This window comes from Musa acuminata, chromosome BXJ1-11, assembly GCF_036884655.1.
Source record: "Musa acuminata AAA Group cultivar baxijiao chromosome BXJ1-11, Cavendish_Baxijiao_AAA, whole genome shotgun sequence".
NCBI classification, from domain to species: domain Eukaryota; kingdom Viridiplantae; phylum Streptophyta; class Magnoliopsida; order Zingiberales; family Musaceae; genus Musa; species Musa acuminata.
This window is the reverse complement of record NC_088337.1, coordinates 3,471,141-3,493,923: the sequence shown is the minus strand read 5'-3', so window position 1 is coordinate 3,493,923 and position 22,783 is coordinate 3,471,141. Positions and strand designations below refer to the sequence as shown.

At 40.4% G+C, this 22,783-nt stretch overlaps 2 protein-coding genes across 7 annotated transcripts; one reads left to right on the top strand and one right to left on the bottom strand.

Moving 5' to 3' along the window:
- Positions 1–1,051: 1,051 nt before the first annotated feature.
- LOC103970375 (protein NRT1/ PTR FAMILY 6.3) lies at positions 1,052–5,442 on the top strand. Its single transcript, XM_009384136.2, has 5 exons — positions 1,052–1,289; positions 1,396–1,573; positions 1,659–1,698; positions 1,791–2,368; positions 4,514–5,442. Exons 1-5 carry the CDS (start codon positions 1,169–1,171, stop codon positions 5,376–5,378), a joined length of 1,782 nt encoding a protein of 593 aa, XP_009382411.2. The 5' UTR covers positions 1,052–1,168; the 3' UTR covers positions 5,379–5,442.
- A 700-nt stretch (positions 5,443–6,142) lies between these two features.
- LOC135596896 (oxysterol-binding protein-related protein 2A-like) lies at positions 6,143–20,508 on the bottom strand. Of its 6 annotated transcripts, XM_065089151.1 has the most exons (12): positions 19,991–20,508; positions 16,426–16,779; positions 15,239–15,329; positions 13,586–14,034; positions 9,530–9,685; positions 7,927–8,094; positions 7,569–7,709; positions 7,438–7,489; positions 7,259–7,365; positions 7,046–7,159; positions 6,422–6,613; positions 6,143–6,334 (listed from the first exon to the last, which is right to left on the bottom strand). In XM_065089151.1, exons 1-11 carry the CDS (start codon positions 20,369–20,371, stop codon positions 6,467–6,469), a joined length of 2,160 nt encoding a protein of 719 aa, XP_064945223.1. In that variant the 5' UTR covers positions 20,372–20,508; the 3' UTR covers positions 6,143–6,334; positions 6,422–6,466. The 6 variants fall into 6 exon arrangements, with proteins under 6 accessions (XP_064945223.1, XP_064945221.1, XP_064945226.1 ...); XM_065089149.1 differs by having other exon boundaries at positions 7,259–7,489; XM_065089154.1 differs by lacking the exon at positions 19,991–20,508 and adding an exon at positions 19,099–19,255 and having other exon boundaries at positions 7,259–7,489.
- Positions 20,509–22,783: the final 2,275 nt, after the last annotated feature.

Below are 22,783 nucleotides of genomic sequence, written 5' to 3'. Positions count from 1 at the left end.
AATGGGACGACTGCCAGCCATCGACACTTCCCTTCCACAGCGTGTGGAGCCAACGACCGACAACATGGAGCAAGCGGACGAGGCTACGACCACGGCGACAAGCCGAACCGCGTCGGATCGATACTGGTGGAACCGCCGCTAGAGTCTCGAGGTTTGGATTCCATGGCGACAAACCGAACCGCGTCGGATCGACGCTGGTGGAATCGCCGCTAGAGGCTCGAAGTTTTGACTTTTGCTTGACCCATCTCTCTCGTGAATGGAGCGTCTCGACGTTGTCACAGCTCTGAGCTCGTGTCGGCCGCCATGGACAACGTTCAACGCACCGAGATGGTGTCTTCTTCGTTTACATTTGAAGTCGTCTTTTCTTTTCCGGATTCGTGGCAAACAATGAACAAAGAACTGCCGACTTGCATCTTAGCAAACCAAGTTGACTTGATTAATCTCTCGGTTTTGTGAGTTATCATGATTTATCATTGTTTTGTTGTGAGATAATTTCTATTTTTCGTTACGTAAATTGCCATAAATTGAAGTCAAATAAAAAAGAATACATGATATCTGGCTTCCCATCTCACTTGGCACCAACAATTGCAGGTGGCCGTGTGACTTATACCTGCAAGGTTGTCACCCGTTGATGTCTCAGTAAGACAGGTGCACCCGCATGGCTCAACGCTTCCGTGGCATTCATTGTGGCGAGTTTAAAGCTTCAAGCGACTTCTTTCTTCGTGTTCCTAAGATCACACAGCTTCTCTTCTCCCTTAGAATAAACCAGCAGGGGTGCATTATTGCATCATCCTTCATGATTTGACTTGGATATTGCTACTCTTAGCTGGATGATGTACTTTTCTATGCTTTTAAATTGTTTCAGCAGCATTGAAATTTTAGTTAATTCATAGAGAGAAAAGAAGCTTTTACCTCCTCAAAATTAGAAGGTTAGTATTGGGGTGGGACTGTCGGTATAATACACGATGGCGTATGCTTTGTATACGTATAAAGACCAAACAACCCCTGCCATCTGCTTATAAAATCCCCGTCTCCCACCCCACCTGCATCCTCACTTCTTCTTCTTCTTCTATCATCTAATACTACTGTTCTCTCTCTGCTCTTCCACCTACCTTTTGCTACTAATAACGCACGCCTGTTAATCCTAGAGCGAGATTTGTAGTGGGAGATGGCCAGCTTACCTGAGACCGCCGAAGAGGGTAAGACCCTCGCCGACGCATGGGACTTCAAGGGCCGCCCTGCCGTCAAGTCTACCACCGGCGGCTGGACAAGCGCCGCCATGATCTTAGGTCCGGTCATGGCTCTCTTTCCTTGTTTTCAGTTGCCTACCTGTGTTTGCTCCGTGACTGATAGTAAGATGGTTGTGGATGTGATGCCAATGGGAAATAAACCAAGGGGTGGAGCTGTGCGAGAGGATGACGACGCTGGGCATCGCGGTGAACCTGGTGACCTACCTGACCGGCACCATGCACCTCGGCAATGCCGCATCCGCCAACGTTGTCACCAACTTCTTGGGAACCTCCTTCATGCTCTGCCTCCTCGGTGGCTTCGTCGCCGATACCTACCTCGGCCGGTATCCTCCCTTCCCCAACTCCATGCACCGACAAGGAATTCCTAAGACTCGGTTCATCGTCTTAATTCTGCTCGTTTCTTTTCAGATACCTCACCATCGCCATCTTCACCGCCATCCAAGCCTCCGTAAGCATTTCGCATTCCTCGCCTTTGATGGTTTAGTAGTGGTATACGAATTGCTAAGAATCAAGCAATACTGAACGAAATTTATACTAAAGGGGGTGACTATCTTGACCATATCGACGGCGGCGCCGGGGTTGAGGCCCCCGGAGTGCAGTAATCCGCTGGGCGGCGGGTGTGTGAGGGCGAACGGGACGCAGCTGGGTGTGCTGTACCTGGGACTCTACCTGACGGCCCTTGGGACGGGCGGGCTCAAGTCGAGCGTGTCCGGGTTCGGGTCGGACCAGTTCGACGAGGGCGACCGGGCCGAGAAGAAGCAGATGATGCGGTTCTTCAGCTGGTTCTTCTTCTTCATTAGCATTGGGGCGCTGATGGCCGTGACCGTGCTGGTCTACATCCAAGACAACGTCGGGCGCCGGTGGGGCTACGGCATCTGCGCCGTGGCCATCGTGGCTGGCTTGGCCGTGTTCTTGTCCGGCACCAGCAGGTATCGTTTCAAGAGGCTGGTGGGGAGCCCGCTTTCCCAGATCGCTTCCGTCGTGGTCAGCGCGTGGCGGAAGAGGCGCCTCGACGTACCGGACTCCTCCATGCTCCACGACATCGACACCGCCGAAGGATGCAGCGCCCCCTATTCCAACAAGAAGAAGCAGAAGCTGCTCCACACCAAGCAGTTCCGGTAACGCTTGCCTTCCTCCTCCCTCACGCTTATTCGTTGACATGTCCGAAGCCAATTGGCTCGACTGCGTGGGACCAGCACGGGTTGCCAGTGGGTCCACACTGGACTCATCCAAGTGTGCCCCCACCGAGGCCGCTCGATGGTCCCACCTTCATGCACTACAGTCTCTTCTTATTTTTCTTCTTTTCTTGCTTTTTTTTTTTTGCCTCTCTTTTTAATCTGAGGATACCTTTGACCACATCAAACACTTGTTCATCTCTGGATCATAGAATATGGCGTGGCTGTGAAGGGCATATGACCTTTCGGCCTACTGATTGGCTGTCAACCTTACGTTTCTTAATTCCTAACCATATCAACTGCTGGCCTACAGAAAATTGGCAACCCTCCTATCAACAAGAAAAAATAAGAAGGTTCCAAATCCTCCTCCGATGTCCATTTACAGGTTCTCCTCCTCACAAAACTCGCCATCATGTGTCTTAGAAGAGAGAGACAGAGAGAGAGAGACCCATCTCTAAGCAAGCCAAAATCCTTCAACCACTGAAACTTATCGATACAACATGACAGTCTTATCTTCAAATCATATGGACGTCATCTTTTTCTAATTATTCAGCTCGAAGAAGAACGCAGGAAACCGAGTCCGAGATTGGGATAGCTTGTGCTGTGGTAGAATCACAAAAGGGACCCCTGCTTAGTGAGACCAGAGATGTATAATTGTGAGAGACCCCACGAACCATTCTAACACCGAGTAGATAAGACTTTCCCCACGATATGAAGTTATGGGAACGAGCCAGCAATCCTTGACCTGTCATTTGTTAGCATGTAGTCGACAGAAGATCCCTCAGATCAGTGAGTGAGGAGGCAAAGTATCCAATGATCAACCTACGCGGTGGGAGGGTGGAGATTAAATATATGAGATCTTGATCCAGAGATCAATAAAAGAAGGAACAATTTGACCTCTAAGTTCTCTACGTTGAGTCGTGAGAGCCTGATTGGCCAAGGGATGTGTTCAGCAATCACACCTTCTTGGGGATCTCCCATCCACCCTTTACCCCATGTTTTAAAGAACTCTCTCATCAGCCACAGTTGAAGCCTGTCCCTGATACACCTCCATTCCGAAAGAATTTAGTCATCAGCTAGCTCCTTGAGCTTGATGGGGTGAAGTGACAGATGAGCAGTTTCGAAGACGGTTGGTGAGTTTTTGCTATTACAGTTACCTTCCCTTATTCTCCCTGCCCTGAAAGCGAGGACAAGGTGGTGGTGCATGCATTAGGGCAACCAAAGTTCATGAACAGACAAAATCTTCACAGTAAAGCAATGAATGATCTCCTGCCATGCTGAGCTGGTTTTGGTACCCCCTACCACTGTCAAGCTATTAGACCTTTCCAATTCTCTTTAGCGCCCGTGGAAGTGAAGAAGAATAGCTTCGTAGTTGAGAGCTTGTAAGTTACTTCTATGACAAACCCTAGTCACCGAGACCTTAAAAGAGAAACTGCAGCGTAGGATGAAGACAAAGAATATATATAAAGATCACAGGTTCATGTCATGGTGGTGCCTATTTCCGAACCCATTCTTCATGGAGTCAACCTAACGCACAGTAGCTTTTTCCACTTGAAGCAAGTCGTTCCATTGTTGTCTCCTTCACAGTCCTGTCTCCGCTCTGATCGAAGTCGACATCCACGAATGAGTCACGAGAAAGGGGGGGTTTGCTGGAGGAACAAAATCTGGTAGTAAATGGCTTGCTGTTTCACTTGAAGATGGTCTCCTTCTTCCCTCCCTTGTTAGGCCTCAGATGGGGTCATGAGAGTTCTATGCGACACTCAGTTCTTACTGCTGGTTCATGATTTTATTCCTTACTTTTAATTTGCATTTAATACATCTTGGGGAAGTGTGCGCATGCTTAGTTATGTAATGACAACTGAAAAATAATTAGTGTAATGTCATGTTAAGAAAAGGTAGTGTTATCTTGTCATTAATCAGTGGTATCTTTCTGTATCAAGATAGAGTGCACAGTTAATTAATGATAGGATTAGGCGATAAATCTCGAGACATGCAATATATCGATTGCACGACTTTTACAGCAGAAACAGTACAAAGGTGATGTAATAGTAGTACTGATTCTTCTTCTTCTTTAACAACTTATGGCAGCTTCTTGGACCGGGCGGCCATCGTAGAAGGAGACGCGACGGTGGACCAGACCAAGTGGCGGCTTTCCACCTTGACGGACGTGGAGGAGGTGAAGCAAGTGATCCGAATGCTCCCCACCTGGGCCACAACCATCATGTTCTGGACCGTCTACGCCCAGATGACCACCTTCTCAGTGTCGCAGGCCACCACCATGGACCGCCACATCGGCCCCTCATTCGAGATCCCCGCCGGCTCCCTCACTGTCTTCTTCGTCGGCTCCATCCTCATCACCGTCCCCATCTACGACCGCCTCATCGTCCCCGCCGCCCGCCGCCTCACCGGGAACCCCCAGGGAGTGACACCTCTCCAGCGCATCGCGGTCGGCCTCGTCCTCTCCATCGTCGCCATGTGCGCCGCTGCCCTCACCGAACGCAAGCGCCTCCGGGCAGCCCGGACTGACCCGACCGCGGCCGTCGTGCCCCTGACCGTCTTCTGGCTGGTGCCGCAGTTCTTGCTGGTGGGGGCAGGCGAGGCGTTCACCTACATCGGGCAGCTGGACTTCTTCCTGCGGGAGTGCCCCAAGGGGATGAAAACGATGAGCACCGGCTTGTTCCTAAGCACGCTCTCGCTGGGCTTCTTCCTGAGCTCCACGCTGGTCACCATTGTCCACAAGGTGACGGGGGAGAGCGGAAAGGGGGCGTGGCTACCGGACGACCTGAACAAAGGGAAGCTGTACGACTTCTACTGGCTTCTGGCGGTGCTGAGCGTGCTGAACCTGGTGGTCTTCGCGGCGGCCGCCAGGGGTTACGTCTACAAGGAGAAGAGGATGGGGGACGAGAGCGTCAACGGGGTGGAGCTGGCGGAGGAGGCCTGCTGCCATGCATGAGCTACACCTCCAAGTCACTTGTTGCCTTTGCCTTCTCTGTTTCAATAAGGAAATGGTTTTACTCTTTCGGTGTCGATGAATCACTACTTGGCAGTATTTGTGAGACACATCGGTAGCACTTACTTATCCTTCCTTCCTTCCTTTGCTTGTCTCTTGCAACGTCGTGGCTTCCTTCACTCCATCTACCCTCACTACTTTATTCTACCTCACATGACTTGAATCATTTGATCTTTGATGTCACGCTAACACATATATTAAAGAAACTGAAAATAAACTAATCATGACGCCGATGCAGTCCTTCACCACCACCACCCACATAATCCAATGCAACAGAGGCGTCATATGCTTCCAACAACATAAGACGTCCTGCGGAGTGGAGTGGAGTGGATTTACATTTACAGGGACAAAGATTTATACTCTCAGATGATAAAACACAGATTTCACAAGCAAGAAAGGAATGAAAATGGTTTTTCCAGCGTTAACACCAACATATATAATTGTCTGTAAGAATTAAAATTACCGCTAGCATTCAACAATTTAAATAAGCTTTTGACCGTAAGAACAAAAATGATGATCGACCGATACAAGGTTTGTTTAGAAAGTCGCAAAGACAGCTTTTGCGACACGAAATGCTACACAAGGTAAATGCATTGAATCTCAGGTCACTGGTGTAAGAGATCAAATATAGACACAGTGGAGCAACAGATGAATACACATGTTTTTTTTTTACAGCCATAGGTGATTCAGGCAATTTCAGCACGATGTGGCCCTCGGATCATTAAGTTATGCTAATTAATCACAAAAGGGGCAATAAGTTACAATATAAAATAACCATGTTACAAAGAATGTCCTCTTGCCCTAAACTGAATAACAATATCAAACAACAAAGGAATAAACAGTTGGATATAAGCATCTTCAATCAGCAACTCCATCGACCCACAAAGCCCACAAGCCATCTGCAGATTGATAGATGTAAGCGCAAATGTCTACCACAGAAGAGTAGCATCTGCAGGAAACTCAATTAGGCATCACATCATACCCACCCGATTGCAAAGTTCTTCCTAGCAGGGAACCATAGTTACACCATTTCAGAACTCGCCAAATATGTCCATACAGTCATCCCACTTCATCTGCTCCCTTGCTTCCCAGTATCCACCTATATATCGGAATGTTCCATCCTCACTATCCCTCCGAAACCATCTTGGTTTCCACCCATTTTCCTGCAATTTCCTCGACTGCACCAAAAGAAAATTTCAATCATGGACTACCGGTCAACAACCAACAACACCTAACTTCTGGACCAAGGAAAGAGACCCAAAATTCAATGACAACAGAAGCCCATATCAAGGTAAGAGCACCCTACACGCAATAATGCATTTTATACGAAGCCACTTCAAATTCTCAGGGGACTGTTTCTGTTGCATCTTAGGTAAGTTCCAGGGTAATCAGTACTAGTATTCTAATCAGTAAAGAATTGGTGGAAGGTCAAAATCAAGCAGTAAATATCTTTATAAAGAATGTGGTAATAGAAATTTCCTAGCATTGCTGGATAGTATATCATAAGAAGTAACAAGCATATTTCCCCTTAGAATAATTAGGAGATCAAGAAACAGAAAACCTTATTCATGACTTTCGAGCTTAAAAGAATTATGACATGAGAGGATCACCATTCGTTGCCTTCTCTCCAATCGCAGCTTTTCTGAATTTGCCTTTTCGTACTCCCCGTTCTCAAGGTATCGCTGATCCGGACGGAGTCTTGAATCAGTTGGTGGAAGTTTCCCCTTAATCGATGACCAATATTCAGAATTTAGAACAAAGGTAAAAGAAGAGACAAGTAAATCGGAAAAGGTGAAAGTCAACAACTCGCATGCCATGTCTACCTTCAGATCTGATGTTATCTCATTTAGCGTAATTGCAAACGATGTCAAGTTGTATCGAGTGGGGTCAGGAGGAGGCTTATTCCTTGCCCATAACAAAGTTGAATTTTCTGTCAAAAAAGAGCTCTTGGACTTAAGGACTTCGTCACCAAACGAGCAGCACATGCTGTCATCCCATTTACCTACTAAAGTGGCAACTTTTGTTCCCTTAGCATCCTCAACAAGACCTTGTACCTTTGTGGAAGAATGTGGCCCTTGTCGTTAGAAGAACCTGATAAGCCTGGATCAAATGCAGCAAATTCTCATTCCTTACCTGGCGAGGGTTGCGGTCAAGGAGTGACTGCTCTTTGAACTTTAATTTACAAGAATACTGCTGGTTTCCCCGTATGTTCATTGTACCATGGTGATTGCAGTATACCTTACCAAGAATTAGGTTATAGATAGTTGTTGTGACCTACATGGGAAATCAAATGACTCATTGGACAGGGTAGAAGAGTATTCTTTTCTTTTCAAAGATGATAGCCTGGAATAGCATGACAAGAAAAACATATATCTCTTTTATAATATAAATGGAATCTAGACTAGTGAATATCTTTTACAATGAAAAAAAGATAGTTGTTTTGTTACAGAAGATTGAGGTTCTCAGGAACAGTTGTGCATGGTAATAATACCTTACTCCACTGAAAAATTTCACCATCATCAAATTCCAAGGTTAGTACACCAACAGGGTCTACTTGTATAGATTGTCCCCAAAATTTACTTTTCAGATTGCTGTCTCCCCAGAATTTCCAACCTCTACCTTCACAGTGGCAAGCGATAAGCATAGGGTGGTGGCTAACCTAGAAAGTGAGGTAGTGAGCAACATCATTCCAGACTTTTTATCAATTGTGAAAGAACATTACAGAAAGATGTAGATATAGTTAGAAGAGCATATATGTATTAGCCTTTTAAAGGTGACAAAACATATCAAATAAGGCATGGTATGAACGAATTATGTATCTTATAAACTAAACTAAATCAATAAAGAAATGAGCACAAATAGTAAGAACGAATTAAAACAAAGATGATTGGCATGCTAGATTCTAAAAAGTTTTATCTGGTAACTATTGCTTGATTGCCAAAGTCTGTTGGAATTGCTTAAGAGCAAAAATTATTTTTTTCCCATGAGATCAAACTAATTTCAATTATGAATAGAATACAGATGGTTGGGATCTGGATTAACTTAACTCATCAGCCATTGCTTAGCTACAGGATCCATTTAGTATTGGTAGAGACAGTTGGATTTTTTTTTTTGTCAACCAAATACAGGCATAGCCTATCATCTTATTCCGCCGAGATAACGAAAGGATTCAAATAAAAGAGAAGGAAGGAAACTATAAGGAAGAAGAGAAGATAAGTCTGAGAGAAAAGAAGAAAATATACAAATCGAAGAATGGTTTCACCCACAAGCCAAAAAACAATAAGTTTTCCAGCTTTTTAATAAACATGTTAATTTGCCACTTGAATACATTGTTAATGCATTTTAAAAACAGAATCTGCATCCAATCGAGTCTCTGGACAATTCGGCATTTCCTAGCTTTCCAATGTTCCCAACACGTAGATAATCAGATGGGATATTCAAAAGAATTCTATTAGTCATCATGGTTTGGCATTGCAGGTGTGTAAAATATAACAAAGTCATAAATCTTTTCTTGTGGCCATTTATCAGATAATTATTTGAACTTTTCATGTTGATCAAGCTCTTGACAGAAACTGCTTCAGAGTAGAAATTTTACTCTTATGTTTTGGAATTCTTAAAGTGTATCTTTTTGTGTACATTTTGTAAACTTTAGAGACAGTTAACTTTGTTTATGAGGTTAATTCTAGAAACTCTGGTAAGCTATTGATAACTTTTTAAATTCTTTCACCCAGCTTACCTGTCTTTTGTTTCTTGTTTACCTTCCATAAACACAATGAGGATGGAACTTTTCCACATTTCTTTTGGATTAAAAAAAAAGAGAAAAACAATTAAGTAGTTTCATAAAACTAGAAAAGACTTTTATGTATTCCAATTATAGCTCTATATATAACATTTTTTGATCAAGTTCATGCTAGAAAAAGACAACAAATTACTTATATATAAAAAAAAATTATGTATATAAGAGAAATATAGAACTCTTGTAATTCTGGACAAGTGAAGTTATTCAGTAAAGGGATATAGTTAATGAAGAGTTTGATGCAAATTGGAACAGTAACGTGAAGGCCAAATCTTCATATCATAGTCCAAAAACCTACCTTTTCAGCAAAGAAGCGGATTCCTTTGTCAGGGTAGTCAGCTTCATATGTCTCACCTAACAGAGGATTGAAAGGTTTGCAAGGGCGACCATCACAAGAAGAATATCCAGAGACTGCAAAGGCAGCTACATTCAGAATTCTCATGAGACTGTTCCCCTAAATACAAGAATTCAACATAAGAAACACATGTTAAGATAATCCAGAGCATTGCAGTTATAAGCCATGCACACATTACCCTCCCTATAAGATGAAACAAATTAGGTCTAAAAAAGTGCATTATTCAAAGCCACAGATCACAAATCCACCACAGGTGGCAACTTCAGTTTTGCGGTTACAGAAACATTACCAGTTTTGACTTTCAGTACAAGATATTATAAATAACACATTTCCTATACTCAGCATATGCTCATGAACATAATTAATTAGAACCAAAAAAAGCAGATATCACTTTCTTTAGAGATATCATACATCGCACATATGTAATTTATGCATCCTAAATTCATGTGTTGCCTTCTCATAGTACATATGTGCAGGTAAATTTTCTTTCTTCAATGGCTTATTGGTCTATAATTAAGATTAAGCCTAGTGCCAATTTTCTTTTGAAACTCCTGACCCTAAGAATTTGTGCTGACTGTTCGATCATTGATATGTTGCTGTCTGTACATTGTGTTATAATAGGTTTTTGTGTATTTTTGATACTCCAAATTCATCAATATTGCCAATGTTCCAACTTCATTCTTTCTATTATTTGCCTATCATGGGTATTTAACTCACAAACACAAGCAATTTGGTAGATCAGCTGTTGCATTCTAGGAGATATTATTAGATGTAAAACATCTTGATGTTTTCTATCCCAAGTTTACACCAATACTTCTTTAGCACTAACCGCCCCACTGCCTCGATAACATTCAGCTCCATTGATGCATTTTCTTCAAGTGATACAACACTAGGCTGACAAAAGCATTCTCATGTCTAACAGCATCTGAATTATATTGGACTTACATTGTCAGCCTGGATAGTAGCCTCATTTTTTGCAGGAGCAAGGCAGGCAGGTTCCTCATGTATGGGAGGTCGTTTATTGCATTCTTGAAGTTTATGCACACATCATTCTTTGTCAAGCTCCAACTTATTGGTTCCATATCTAACCCTCTTTTAATACTTGTATTTCCTCAGAAGCTCATCATTATCAGACAAACAAAAACTTGAAACTCCAGAAGATATTTTGAATGGAAATTCTTTTGAAGGAATAAACAAACAGGTTATAAAAGTATGGTTTCATTGGCCTAGTGGCTTGTAACTGATGTTCATGGATGAGTCCTTGATAAACTACACTAGAATGATCCTTCAGGTGCTTCTCTTCAATCCTTTATGGTAGTAAAAAAGTGAGAAGCATGACGAAAAACTTAAAGATAATCTTTATCAGCAATGGAAAACTATAGAAATTATGGAAGATAATGAGTACCTGAAAATATAGAAAGCGTACCAGATACCTATCAGCAACAATGAAGGTGGTACCCAGTAATTAAAACAAATAAACAGTGATATTAATAGTATTTTTAAAAGTGCTAGGCGTCAAAAGGTGCCAAGGTCTCAAAACACCTGAGGCGAGCGAAGCGAGGCACTCTAGAATATTAAAATAAAAAATAATATAATTTTAAAATATATAATATAAAATATAATAATAATATAATATAATATATGGTAACAATAGTTTTAATTATCAGTTCTAAGGATTAACAATCCACTGCTAACAGTAGTTAATCCACTGTTAACAGTTGATATAATTGTGTGCAGTAGAGAAGGGGGGGGGGGGGTGGGGGAGAAGAGGAATCACCAATGGTGGAACGTGGGTGAGGAGAGGGCACCGGTGACAAAGGAACCTTCGAACGAGGACAGCGACGGCGGAGGAAACTGCGAACGACAACAACAGTGGCAAAGAAAGCTGTGGACTTGTCCCTTGACAGTGGAGGGAACTGCACACGAAAGATTAAGCAGTAGAGGGAGCTGCACACGAAAAAAGCAACGGCAAAGGAGGAAGATTCGGACCTTTACGTAGGCGACGAAGGACTTAGTCGATAGTGGAAGACTTAGTCGGTGTCGGAAGCGGAAGATTGGACCTTTTCGTCAGCTGTAGAGGATGCAACGATGGATCCTAGAGTTTACCGAGCAAGTCAAGGGAGGGGGGTGGGTTTTAATGTTTACTATTGGACTTAGTTGGTTTGATTGGACCAACTAAGTCACTGTTAAACCAAACCAGAATTCACAATTTGGTTTGACTCGTTGGATTCAATCGGGCGCTCGCTCAAGACGCCCGACGCTTGGGCTCAAGCGAGCGCCCAAGCGATGCTTCATTGAAGCGTGTCGTCCGAACCTTGTGCGAGGCACTTGGGCCTCGCCTCGCCCGAGGGTCTAGGCAAGCACCCGAGTGTCTTTTAAAACCACTGGATGTTAATATCCTACATCTAACAAGAATCCTGGAACCACTACATGACAAAGGTTTCACTAGCAATCTAGAAAAGATAATGACCAACTTGTCTGCAATAGCTAGCAAGTTTGCAACTCTATAGGTGGATATGTTATTGTTATTAACAAAAATGGATGAAAATAGAATACTGCAAGGAAATAATGGATTGATCACTTCATGAGCAATTTTTTAAGGCAAACTTCACCAGCAAATTGAGTAAATGTAAATCCCTGTCAAAGACTACCACCAATCTGTTTCAATCGGGAAAATAAAGTTTGCACCCCATACAAATACAAAAATAAAGTGTTTCAATTCTAAACTAAGATCTGTAAAGGGTAAGTACTCTGTATCACAAACTATGCTACCTCAAGGGTTCAAGGTCAGCACCTTAAAGCTATTGTCTCTAACATAGCCGAGTATTGTATAAGGTTGCAGGTAGTTAAAGGTAGTTTCCTCTCCAGGAACCTTAACTTCGTCACCCAGAACCTTACTAATTTTAGGTGATCCTGTCAGTTCCCTTCTTTTTGGACTTCGATGAGTCTATGTCATCTCTGTTTTGTAATATTCCACTGTAAGTAATGAATGCTTTTTCTTAAAAAAAATAATTATGCTACCTCAAAGTTATATATCAATGTTGAATGTCCTACATGAAAAATCATTAAAAACGAGAAAACAATCAATAAGTCCCAACCATTTGGGGTCAACCAGATACATCTTTTCCCACATTACATTTCGTTAAAGAAAAGAGCCATCAAGTATCTTTTAATTGCTTCTAATAAAGAAATCTTAGGTTTTCCTCTACCTTTCTTCACACTTATTTCAATTAATAATAACAGTGCATAGGTCTCCTTAGACACATTCAAACTGATCTTAAAAGATTTTCTTCATTAAATTACCCTCAATTGATCAAAATGCAAAAATTTATTCTTATCTTTTCTTATAAATCTTTTATGTATTTTCATCCCAGTAACACTTATTTTTTTATATTTTCTAATTGCCCAAGATTTGGCTAGTAAAATTTCTCTCGTAATCTAGGAGACACAATGATCATATGATGCTCTTCATGGCTTTCTTCACCTTAACCATCTTCTTATATCTATAAATAATATCTTCATTGATCTCTCTAAATCATTGAATAACAAAATCCAAATACCAATCACTTTTACTTCTAAAGAATTATTTTCCATCTACTTTAATTAGAATCTCAATTCTTTGCTAAAGTTGCACTTCATATTGTGGGCATAATGAGTAACCATCTTTTATTTCAAATTGCAAAGCAAATGCTAGTAAAAGATTCAAAAGCAAACAATTGAAAAAATGAACTAATAAGAGTTGCAACAATTATCAATAGCTGAGCCAATTTTTATCTGCAAATAAAGTCACTGATAAAATTTAGTATATAATTTTGTGCCTCTACATATTTGCTTGAAAAAGTCATAAATTGAGAATAATTTTTCCATATATATCTTTGATAGGAGATAAACAAACAGATAAACATAGTTAAATAAAAAAAAAGGGCATGTTGCTTTTTGTTCTAATATTATAGGATGATATGTGAAAATCCAGCACAGAAACAGAAATAAGTACGCTACCTTTTTCCCATACTCGTATGCTTGATCCAATAGATCTGAGTACTCCAAGTCTTCAAAGCACTTTTGCAGTGAAGACAATGGTTCATTAAAGAAAACAGGAAGGCACACTCGTGTGAGGTCCTTTCCGACATTATCTTTAATCATTGACCAAAGGCTAACACCTTTCTCCTTTTCAATAGGCTCTGGCAACTTCTTCCGCCTTGGGATATGGAGCAACATGTTCGGATAATCAGGCTGTAACTCAACGTCCATTATCTTTGCATCACAATGGTTAGTATTAAATCCAGAAATTATATTAGACACATTTGAGGATGTTACTTCAGCGGCACAGGTAACTATAGGATCACCAAAGCACTCATTTGTATCAAAAAAGGAAACTTCTTCTTCGTCTGATAATTCATCGAGCTCTTGCTTTTCAACATCATCAGATGATTCAGTTGTACTGTACTCTGGTCAAAAAAATACAACTATGAGAAAAAAAAGAAAACAAAATATTTTTTTTTTAGCTGCAACATGAATTCAAGTATGATATCCAGATTTAAAGCAATCTGGATAATCTGTAAGTGAATACCAAGGAAGCTTCTAATCAAAGTGAATTGATAAAAAGAGAAGGGGTAAAAATTATCACTTGATAGTAAACTAAAGCATTCAATGTAGTAGCTGCAAATCAAGGTTTTACAGTGTACCACTTCCTCTGGAAATTTCTGTAGATCATTGCTGATAATATCTATTTATTCTGTTATCAATTAAGATCAACTTGCAGCACAAGGTTGTAGATTGTCTCTAATATAAAACTTAAAAAATTTCTGTATCAAAAGTATGATTGATACCAGGAATTACTGAACCACTAAAACACCGAACTAGAATAGAGTAGCCCTGATTTTACTGGGAGTACATATGCAAATTGTATTTATCTATTTTATGATAAATATGAGTTTCTAGTTCATCAATTTAGTGCACCAACTGTGCTAATTCCAAGATAAATAAATTTTACTTGTCAAAGATTTGAGAAAGCTACTAGAAAAGAATAGGATATAATTAAGATTTTGGTCAAATTACAAAATTAAACATCATGAAAGACGAGGAGATATTGTTTGTCATTCTTCTTCATGCAGCTGAATGATGCATTTGATGAGGTATGTTCTACACAATATTCATTGGTGAAACAACAACAGAAAGGATTCATTGGTGAAATATCCAATACAGAAGAAAAAAATATAAGAGTATGAAACATGAGAAAACAGCTAAAACAGAAAGAAATGGCAAATGTCCAAATGGTTGATGGTCGTTTTACATAAGATTCATTGGTGAGCCATCAATGCCAACGACAAAGTAGTTTTATTAAATTCATTTGTGATACTACAATAATAACAACGAAAGAAGAAGATCTAATGGGCTTTGCAATAAGCCCATAAAGGTGGCAGATCAAAGGTAAAAAGATGGGAAAAAGAGAGGCAGGTTTCAGATAAATTACTTGCTCTGACATCATTCATGCAAACAACTTAAGCCAGAAGGACAACTTCCAAAATTAAACAAGATTTGACACGACCAAAAGGAAGCAACAATAGATATACACATATACTGATCGAAAAAAATATATTATACTGTTGTTTTTCTTGAATTGACATGAACTAGAACTAGCCTAGGAAGTACCATTAAATTTTTCACGCCCAGAGCTGGAATAGTCATACTTGGGTAGCTGCAATTGGCCTTCGCGAGTCGCAGCATCTTCTACATCAACTTCCTGCATATGCAGATTGGCATCCTTAGAAATGGTATATTCAAGCAAAAAAGAACTTCTTAAACAAATGAAGAAATCATCTTTGAGGTAGATCAATCACGTCAGTTAATGATGTCACTATCATTTAAGTTTTCTTCCCCGATGTAAAGTTGCTATGTACCAATTTCTTGGGTAAGAAGGCTCGATAAAGCCATGAAGATAAGAGCATAAGTTCTGGGTTCTCTCACCATGACATCTACCATATATGATTAATGCCTGTTACCTAGCTAAGGCAACTTTTTAAAGGAAGATCATAGTGTCTAAAGTAGTCGGCATACTTATCATTAGTGATTTCAGCCAATTTGAACAAAGAATTATCATCCAACATTCTGCTAAACTCTGATAAACAAGTTAAACAAAGAAATCATTTAGTTTTAGGGAACCATATTAAATATTCACCTCCAAGTAACAAAATAGTCAAAGGGACAAACAGAACATGACTCACATGATTTGACTAAAATTATCCCAAAGAAAAAAATCATTGTGAATTTTAACTCTTTAAGAGAAAATAATTATATATTCTGTAACATATTCAACTACTGGAAAGAGAAAATAACTTAAAAGCAGGACAATTAGTTCCACCATACTGTGCATTATAATAACTGAATTAGATTTTTAAGACCTAGAAAGATAGCAGGTTCAAATTACAAACACAAAGCAATGTAAAATGACATGCACTTTGAGTTAATGGATATAGAGCAACACTAACATGATTTATGAAAAATTCAGGCATCAAAATTTGTAAGTAATGTCATCACAACACTAGCTGAAAAAGACAATCCAGGCAGTAATCATTTCATAATTGTATAAATTTAAATGTAACAGGCAAGTTTAATAAACATCAAATAACAGTTTGATCTTGATACAGTTCAAAGAACATTTTCCATCCTAAGGTGTCTAAAGATCTTAATGTGTCCTTGTAAACAAGCACAACATAGTAAAGGAGCATATAACATAAACTATTAAACACTATGGTGAACTAGCAATACAAAGAATACCATGTCAATCTAAGAAACTGAAAATAATAACCCACCCATTACTTGTTTTATGCAAAAAGTACCTCCAGCTGCTGATGAAATGTACCAATAGAGGTTAAGTGCTCTTCATATCGAAGTTTCAATTGTCTGTGGTATTCAGCAAACTCTATACGCATAATCTGCTCACAGTCCTTAATAACTGTCTCATCCAATCCCTCAGCTTGCATGCGATCTCTAAGCTTTTCAGTTGAAATTAATACATCATTCTGCATAAAAGAAACTCCTCTATTTATGGAAATTTCTTTTGTTGCCAAAATCAAAGCCTGAATCCAGGCTACACGATCTATACTCGAATAAGTCCTCAAATGAAGTGTCTTTGTTGGAGAAACTATGTAGAATCTTCTGTCATCCGTCTTACTTTCACGAAATGATGAGATCTGAAAGAAGCATAAAAGAAGCTAATTAGATTCTGAACAGGACAATTTGCTTGCGTTCAAAAGCAGCATATTGCTTCAAGACATCCCTTATGAGTGCTAAGTTTCATTTAGCTACAAAATTCATGCATGCTGCTGGTATACATGAAGCACGTGATACCTCATTTCAAAAAGAAATATGTGCAACACATTCCATGGAATGGTTAAAATTTTCTGCTTATTATTATAAGCTTAGTTTGATATTTCCAAGAGGGAAATCTAATAATCAAAGAGAATTAGAGGAAATACAGAAACACAAAGTGAAGGAGAAATGGAGGAATTAAAGATTACAAAGAAAGAGAGCACGCAAAATCCAAAAGCAAAACCGTTAAGCTTTATGAAATACTCCATACTCCAAAACTGCAAGTGGACGACACAATATATAGCCTACACAAAAGCATAAAAATATGCGATTATATATATGCATGCGTATGCATGCATATGTTGTGTGCCAATATTCCTATCCATGACTTAGAAACCTATCTGGTTACTCAAGCTATTCTCTTCAATATAGTACAATCACACACAAGATTCTCAAACTACATTCACCTACCCCAGAACATCCCAATATAGTCATCTTGCAGTCAGCAGGCACATCAAATAAACTGTAGGCACCCTCCTCTTCTTTTCTCTTTGGTCTTGTTTATTATGATCATTGAGTGGCCTAACCTATATGATCCAAAGAATATGCAATTTATCCCAAATCAAATAATCATAAGTTTGGTTACCACTTTTTAACAAAATCAAAGTAACAAACAAACAATTTGTAAACCAACAGGTTGTTTAACAAATGGAATCAAGAAACCATTGGTTTATCTAGTTGCGATTTAGTTATTGCATTTCTCCATGGATAACTCGAACTATCCCAAGCTATTAGCATTGCTTGAAATCTCTGGCATCACTGGCTATCTCCAAAAACAGTTAGAGGGAAGGATTTAAGGAGTGTTCTTGCTCTTTTACTATTAATAGGCATCCACACCTGACTCCTCCAAAAGACAGTATAGAGGTCACAGTTTACAACATTTTAAAATTTGTGTAAGAGTAAGTTCAACTTTAAGCAACAAATCAGTCTAAGTTCTGGCCCAACCCTAAGTAACCTATGCATGCACACCACTGTCGGCTTTTCTTGTTATAGAACATAAGAATTTTAGCAATTAAGGATGTCCTCTCGATGCACCATCTCATGTCACGGACTGCCACCGATACGTTCTAAATAGCATAGAGCTGCAAATGGGTTCAGGAGATTAAATGTCTAACAGCAAAAAAAGAACAACATTTATGGGAATGTTGTTTGACAGTGTTATTTTAGCATATAACAGGACAAACTTAACCTATCAAATGTTCATGACATTTACTCTCAAGAACCAATTTGCAGCTCAAATACTTGGAAGTACGAGACTTCATCACATTAGAATGTCCTCTCGGTCCACGATCTCCTGCCATAGACTACCACTAAACACCTCCCGAAAGCAATGAGCTGAAAAAAGGCTCACTAGAGTAAAAACGTCATCAACACTTGAAAGCCGTAACATTTTCCAGAACAGCTAAAATCACTGGTCAAGCTCACAACCACAAACGCCAGCAAACACACCTGCGACCGCATCTTGAGAACCATTAGTCTCCAGCAGGTAGAGTAATCATAACTGACTTCCATCAAGAAAAGGGCCACAGCCGTTTGGAAGCGTTCGTATACACTACCGACCACTGGATGCGTGCCACTTCATTTAAAATTTCCTCTTTTTTTTTTCTGGCGCTCCGGTTTTTGCGAATCATGAGTCGCAGGAGCCCTTGCATTCACAGGTTCGTCTTCCGTCCACCGTGCACTGTGTTGGCGTTCGCATTCACTTTCTATCCTTCAAAAAGTAGATATACCGATGGGGGACCATGGACAACAATGAAGCAGAAACGCAATCAATTCTTACCCAGAGATCGCAAGCTACAAACTCTAGGTACGATCAAGTCTCGAGATTAATCTTTTATAATAACATCAACAAAAAAAAAAGCGGAAATTTTTGAATAAAGAATTGGAACCAAAGAGGAATCAACCGATCAAATAATGGCGGAAGAAACAATGCATTAAAGCGACGACGATCAGAGTAAAACCCCAACGACAGAGAGAAGAGTTTCAGTTACATACCTAACAACACCAAGAAAGAGGCAAATATGGGAGTCATTGGAAGGGAAAGCAAAAAAAAGGAAAAGAAAAAAAGAGAGAGAGATAGAGGGGGGAAGAAGAACAAAAGAGGAGACAAAAACCAGAACCAGGGCCGTACAACTGCCTACTTTGCTTTGTTGCAGCGAGCAAAGATCCAATAGCTGAGGCCAAAATCCAGCTGTCGGCCCCCCTCCCTCTGTGCATTGTGGCAAGAACAGCAGCCGCGGTAGGGGGGTCACACCTCGCCCTTGTTACCAATTATTTACATATAGATGCCCCCCACGGCGCCCCAAAAATCCCCCCTTCCCCGGCACCCTATCAAAAGAAAGGCGAGACAGGAACCAGCCATCGCCATCACGCAAGCAAACAAACCGCGCTCCCCCTGTTCACGTCGTCCTCCCCCCCCCCCCCCCTCCCTCCCTCCCTATCCAGAACCCACATCCCCTCGGCCCAACCCAGCGAAGGTAACAACAATAGCCAGGGAGGAGACGCGGGTACCGGCCGTCCCCACATCGAATAGTGTGGCAAGTACTACGCTGGTCGCCAGCCAAATGACGCGACCCGCGCGATTACTAGTTTAGGCCAGCGGAGGGACTCGATGCGGGGCTCGTATCGTACATGGTTCGCCCTCGACATTGTCTACGACGCTTCATCTCCACCGTCCATGTAATGTTTTCGTACGTCTTAATTTAGAAGCAACTGTTTCGTCCGCTTCAGACCTCAACAGGAAGACCAAATCGAGCGAGAAAATTGAACGGTCATATAGAATTGGCAAAATTGGAAATCTCATTCGGAGAAACAGAAAAAGGACGAGAACGGAAGACGGCCTCAACATCACGAACAAGAGATTGGGAAAAATAAAAGCAACCGAAGTGAATTTTTTTTCCTGTAATAATTTGTCGAAATCTCAAATGCTTGACATCAGATCACCATCGGATGCGACGATTTGTTTCTCTTATTTCTGGGTTTCTTGTTCTTGTTCCTGAGAATGAGGATGAGCATGGTTTGTCGTTCGCATACCTTTAGATGAACGACGCGCACCGGCTTCTGGGGCTGACGGCAACCGCAGCCGCTGCCGGGGCGGCTGGAGGAGGCGGCGGTGACCGGGGCGAACATCGCGGTGGCACTTCCGATGAGGCGGACGCCATCGCCCTCGGGCACCGGCGGGGGGTCCCGGCGACGGATCCTGGAGTAGGAGAGCACGCCGTTGCCGAGGGAGAACCAGCGGTGTCGCCACCCCTTCCCTATATTGGTCCACTTGCAGAGGACACCGGCGACGGCGACGGTGGAGGAGGGGCCGGGATCGGGAGGCGGATCGTCCGGCGCCCGGGAGCGAGCGCCGAGGCCGGGGCAGTCGAGGGCGATGCAGCAGAACGGGTGCGGCATCTCCCGCGGCCGCATCGCGATCGTGAGATCGCTCCAAGAATTGGGTGGCTCTCCCTGGATGCGGAGATTTATGTGGCCTCGTGTCCCACGTTCATATGCTGGCGTCCGGGGGTGGAGGTGGAGGTGGAGGACGGAGGACGACGCGGTGGTTCTTTTCTTTTTTTGGGATATTTATACGCCAATTTTTCTTGATTTGCCACGTAAGATAAGAGAGAGAGAGAGAGAGAGAGAGAGAGAGGATATTTAAGTTCAACATTGAGAAGGTTCATTAATTATAATTATGAGGGAGTTGAGGAGATGTGGTGAACGAGCACTGGCTATTTAATGTATGTAAAATATGACGCATGTCCCTCTAAAATTGAGACTACATATGTAATGTCCTTTTCCTCCACAGTCATCCATCCAATCCATTATTATATATTTATTTAACCTAAAAATAAACTAATTGACTAAATATTTTATAATATATTTAAAATTAGTTAAATATCCTTCTTTCTCCACCTGTCTTGGACTAATATAATGTGATCCTTTCATATTATCATGTGTTTCTATATTTTATCTTTTCATTTGTCTCTAATATGATTCACTTGTATTATTTTTATTTTTAATATTTCTTTTTTTTAATTGGTTTCTATAACTAGTTTATCATGTCTTTGAGATTTTTAATTTAATATATATTTATTTTTTTATTATAATAAAATACATAAATAATTTATTTTAATTTTTTTCTCCACCTTTCATTCCTCTTCTCTCTTTAGATGAAATATCACACCAATAACATTAAATATAATATTAATATTGATAAACACACTATCTTATTCATTTGACAAGATTGAGAAAGAAGTTTGCTGAACTACTGCCTGCAAGTTCATCTTGGGATATATTTAATTGTGATTTCTTGATACTTAAAATATATTTGTTAAAAAATTAGTTTTTTAGTATCTAATTTATAATTTTTGATTTCGTTGGTAAGTAGGTTTTGATTATTATTGTATTTGATAATATGATGTAATTTAAGTTAATTTACATAGATTTATAAAATAATTAAATTATTTAAGTCTCATGAAATTAAGATAGTAAAAGAGAATATTTTGATAATCAACTCTCATCCCACTAACTAATAACCCTTCGGATGTTGACATGAAAGAAAATGATTGAATTACTATTTTCTACGAGAGTTATGTTGTAAGCCCCCATGAATAACAGTTTACACGAGCACATTCAAACCTATCCTTTGTTTACTGTCTCTTAGACAAAACATCAAGAGGAAAACATTAAAACCAATCAAGTACAAAAGTCGACTCCCAATGCCAATTGGGAGGTCGAACTTTTTTTCAAAAACCTCTCACTTCCGTATAACCTTCCGAATTAATTTGAACAACGAAGACGTCAAATTAGGAAACTCCTCACTTTTGTATAAGAATTAATTAAGAAATCAGATTCTATCTCAAAACCATCTTAAAATATCAAAATTATACAAAGATCATATTAGAAGCCACGTCATCGGTACTAAATATGCTACAGAGAGCCTATGCATTCGGGTCAAAATTAAGTCGTATTGACTCAATCATCAACAACATATCCCTTCGAATATTTTTAAATTTTTTTCTATTTTTTTTTATCATGTCCTATGTAGATTTCTTTTTCTTAACTTCTTTCTTTCCTTTTCACTCTCTTTTCTTCTTTTACTTTTTCACTTCTTTCTCTCTGCTGCTTCTTTCTTTTGTCTTCTTCACCTTTCATTTTCTACCTTCCCTTCTCCCCCGCCCCTCGTCGTACCGCCGACGGGTTAATAATGTCACATCGAGTAAGGTATATTTGAGAGTTTAAACCGGGTTTATTTTTACCGAACCGGATGGTTCACACGATCTGACTAAAAATTTACCGAGTCATCCGATTTTACTTTTCAATGTACAATAATTCATTTTGGTACTATCATCCAAAGCATGTAAGGTAGGTGATTATGATCCTTACTTTTGTTGGCAAGAATAGACACTGGAACGTAGCATGTCGATCATGCTCTCTCAGCAGGCCATCCATGATGAAGGTGTTCTTCGTTCAAGTAGATCTACTGTTGTTGGAAATGTAATGATCAAAGTGGAGCGTAGAATAATAACCATGTTTTGGGTTTTGGAAGCAAATCATCAACAATCATGGCCATAAAGTATTTTCCAAGCTTTTTGATGAACACGATCTTTACAGTGATCATAACGTGATTTACAATTTCAAATTGGAACGAACGAACTTTATGGAATATAATACGATATAAAAGTACATGTGGACATTATAAGTGGATCACTCCGCATTAGACACTGAACGCGCCGAGGACGTGCCCGCATTATCTTGACATCAAGAAACTAAAGATTTTTAAGTACGCCTTAAATGATGCGTCGATCCCCACCTTCTCATTCCCAATCTAATTAGATT

Excerpts from the sequence above, each read along its gene's own strand:
- LOC103970375 (XM_009384136.2), top strand. The coding sequence starts at position 1,169 with ATGGCCAGCTTACCTGAGACCGCCGAAGAGGGTAAGACCCTCGCCGAC. Across the intron at positions 1,290-1,395 it reads AAGCGCCGCCATGATCTTAG|GGGTGGAGCTGTGCGAGAGG; the intron begins GTCCGGTCATGG and ends AAATAAACCAAG. Across the intron at positions 1,699-1,790 it reads TCACCGCCATCCAAGCCTCC|GGGGTGACTATCTTGACCAT; the intron begins GTAAGCATTTCG and ends TTTATACTAAAG.
- LOC135596896 (XM_065089149.1), bottom strand. The coding sequence starts at position 20,371 with ATGCGGCCGCGGGAGATGCCGCACCCGTTCTGCTGCATCGCCCTCGAC. Across the intron at positions 8,095-9,529 it reads TCCGCTTCTTTGCTGAAAAG|GTTAGCCACCACCCTATGCT; the intron begins GTAGGTTTTTGG and ends CTCACTTTCTAG. Across the intron at positions 7,490-7,568 it reads TTGACCGCAACCCTCGCCAG|GTACAAGGTCTTGTTGAGGA; the intron begins GTAAGGAATGAG and ends TCTTCCACAAAG.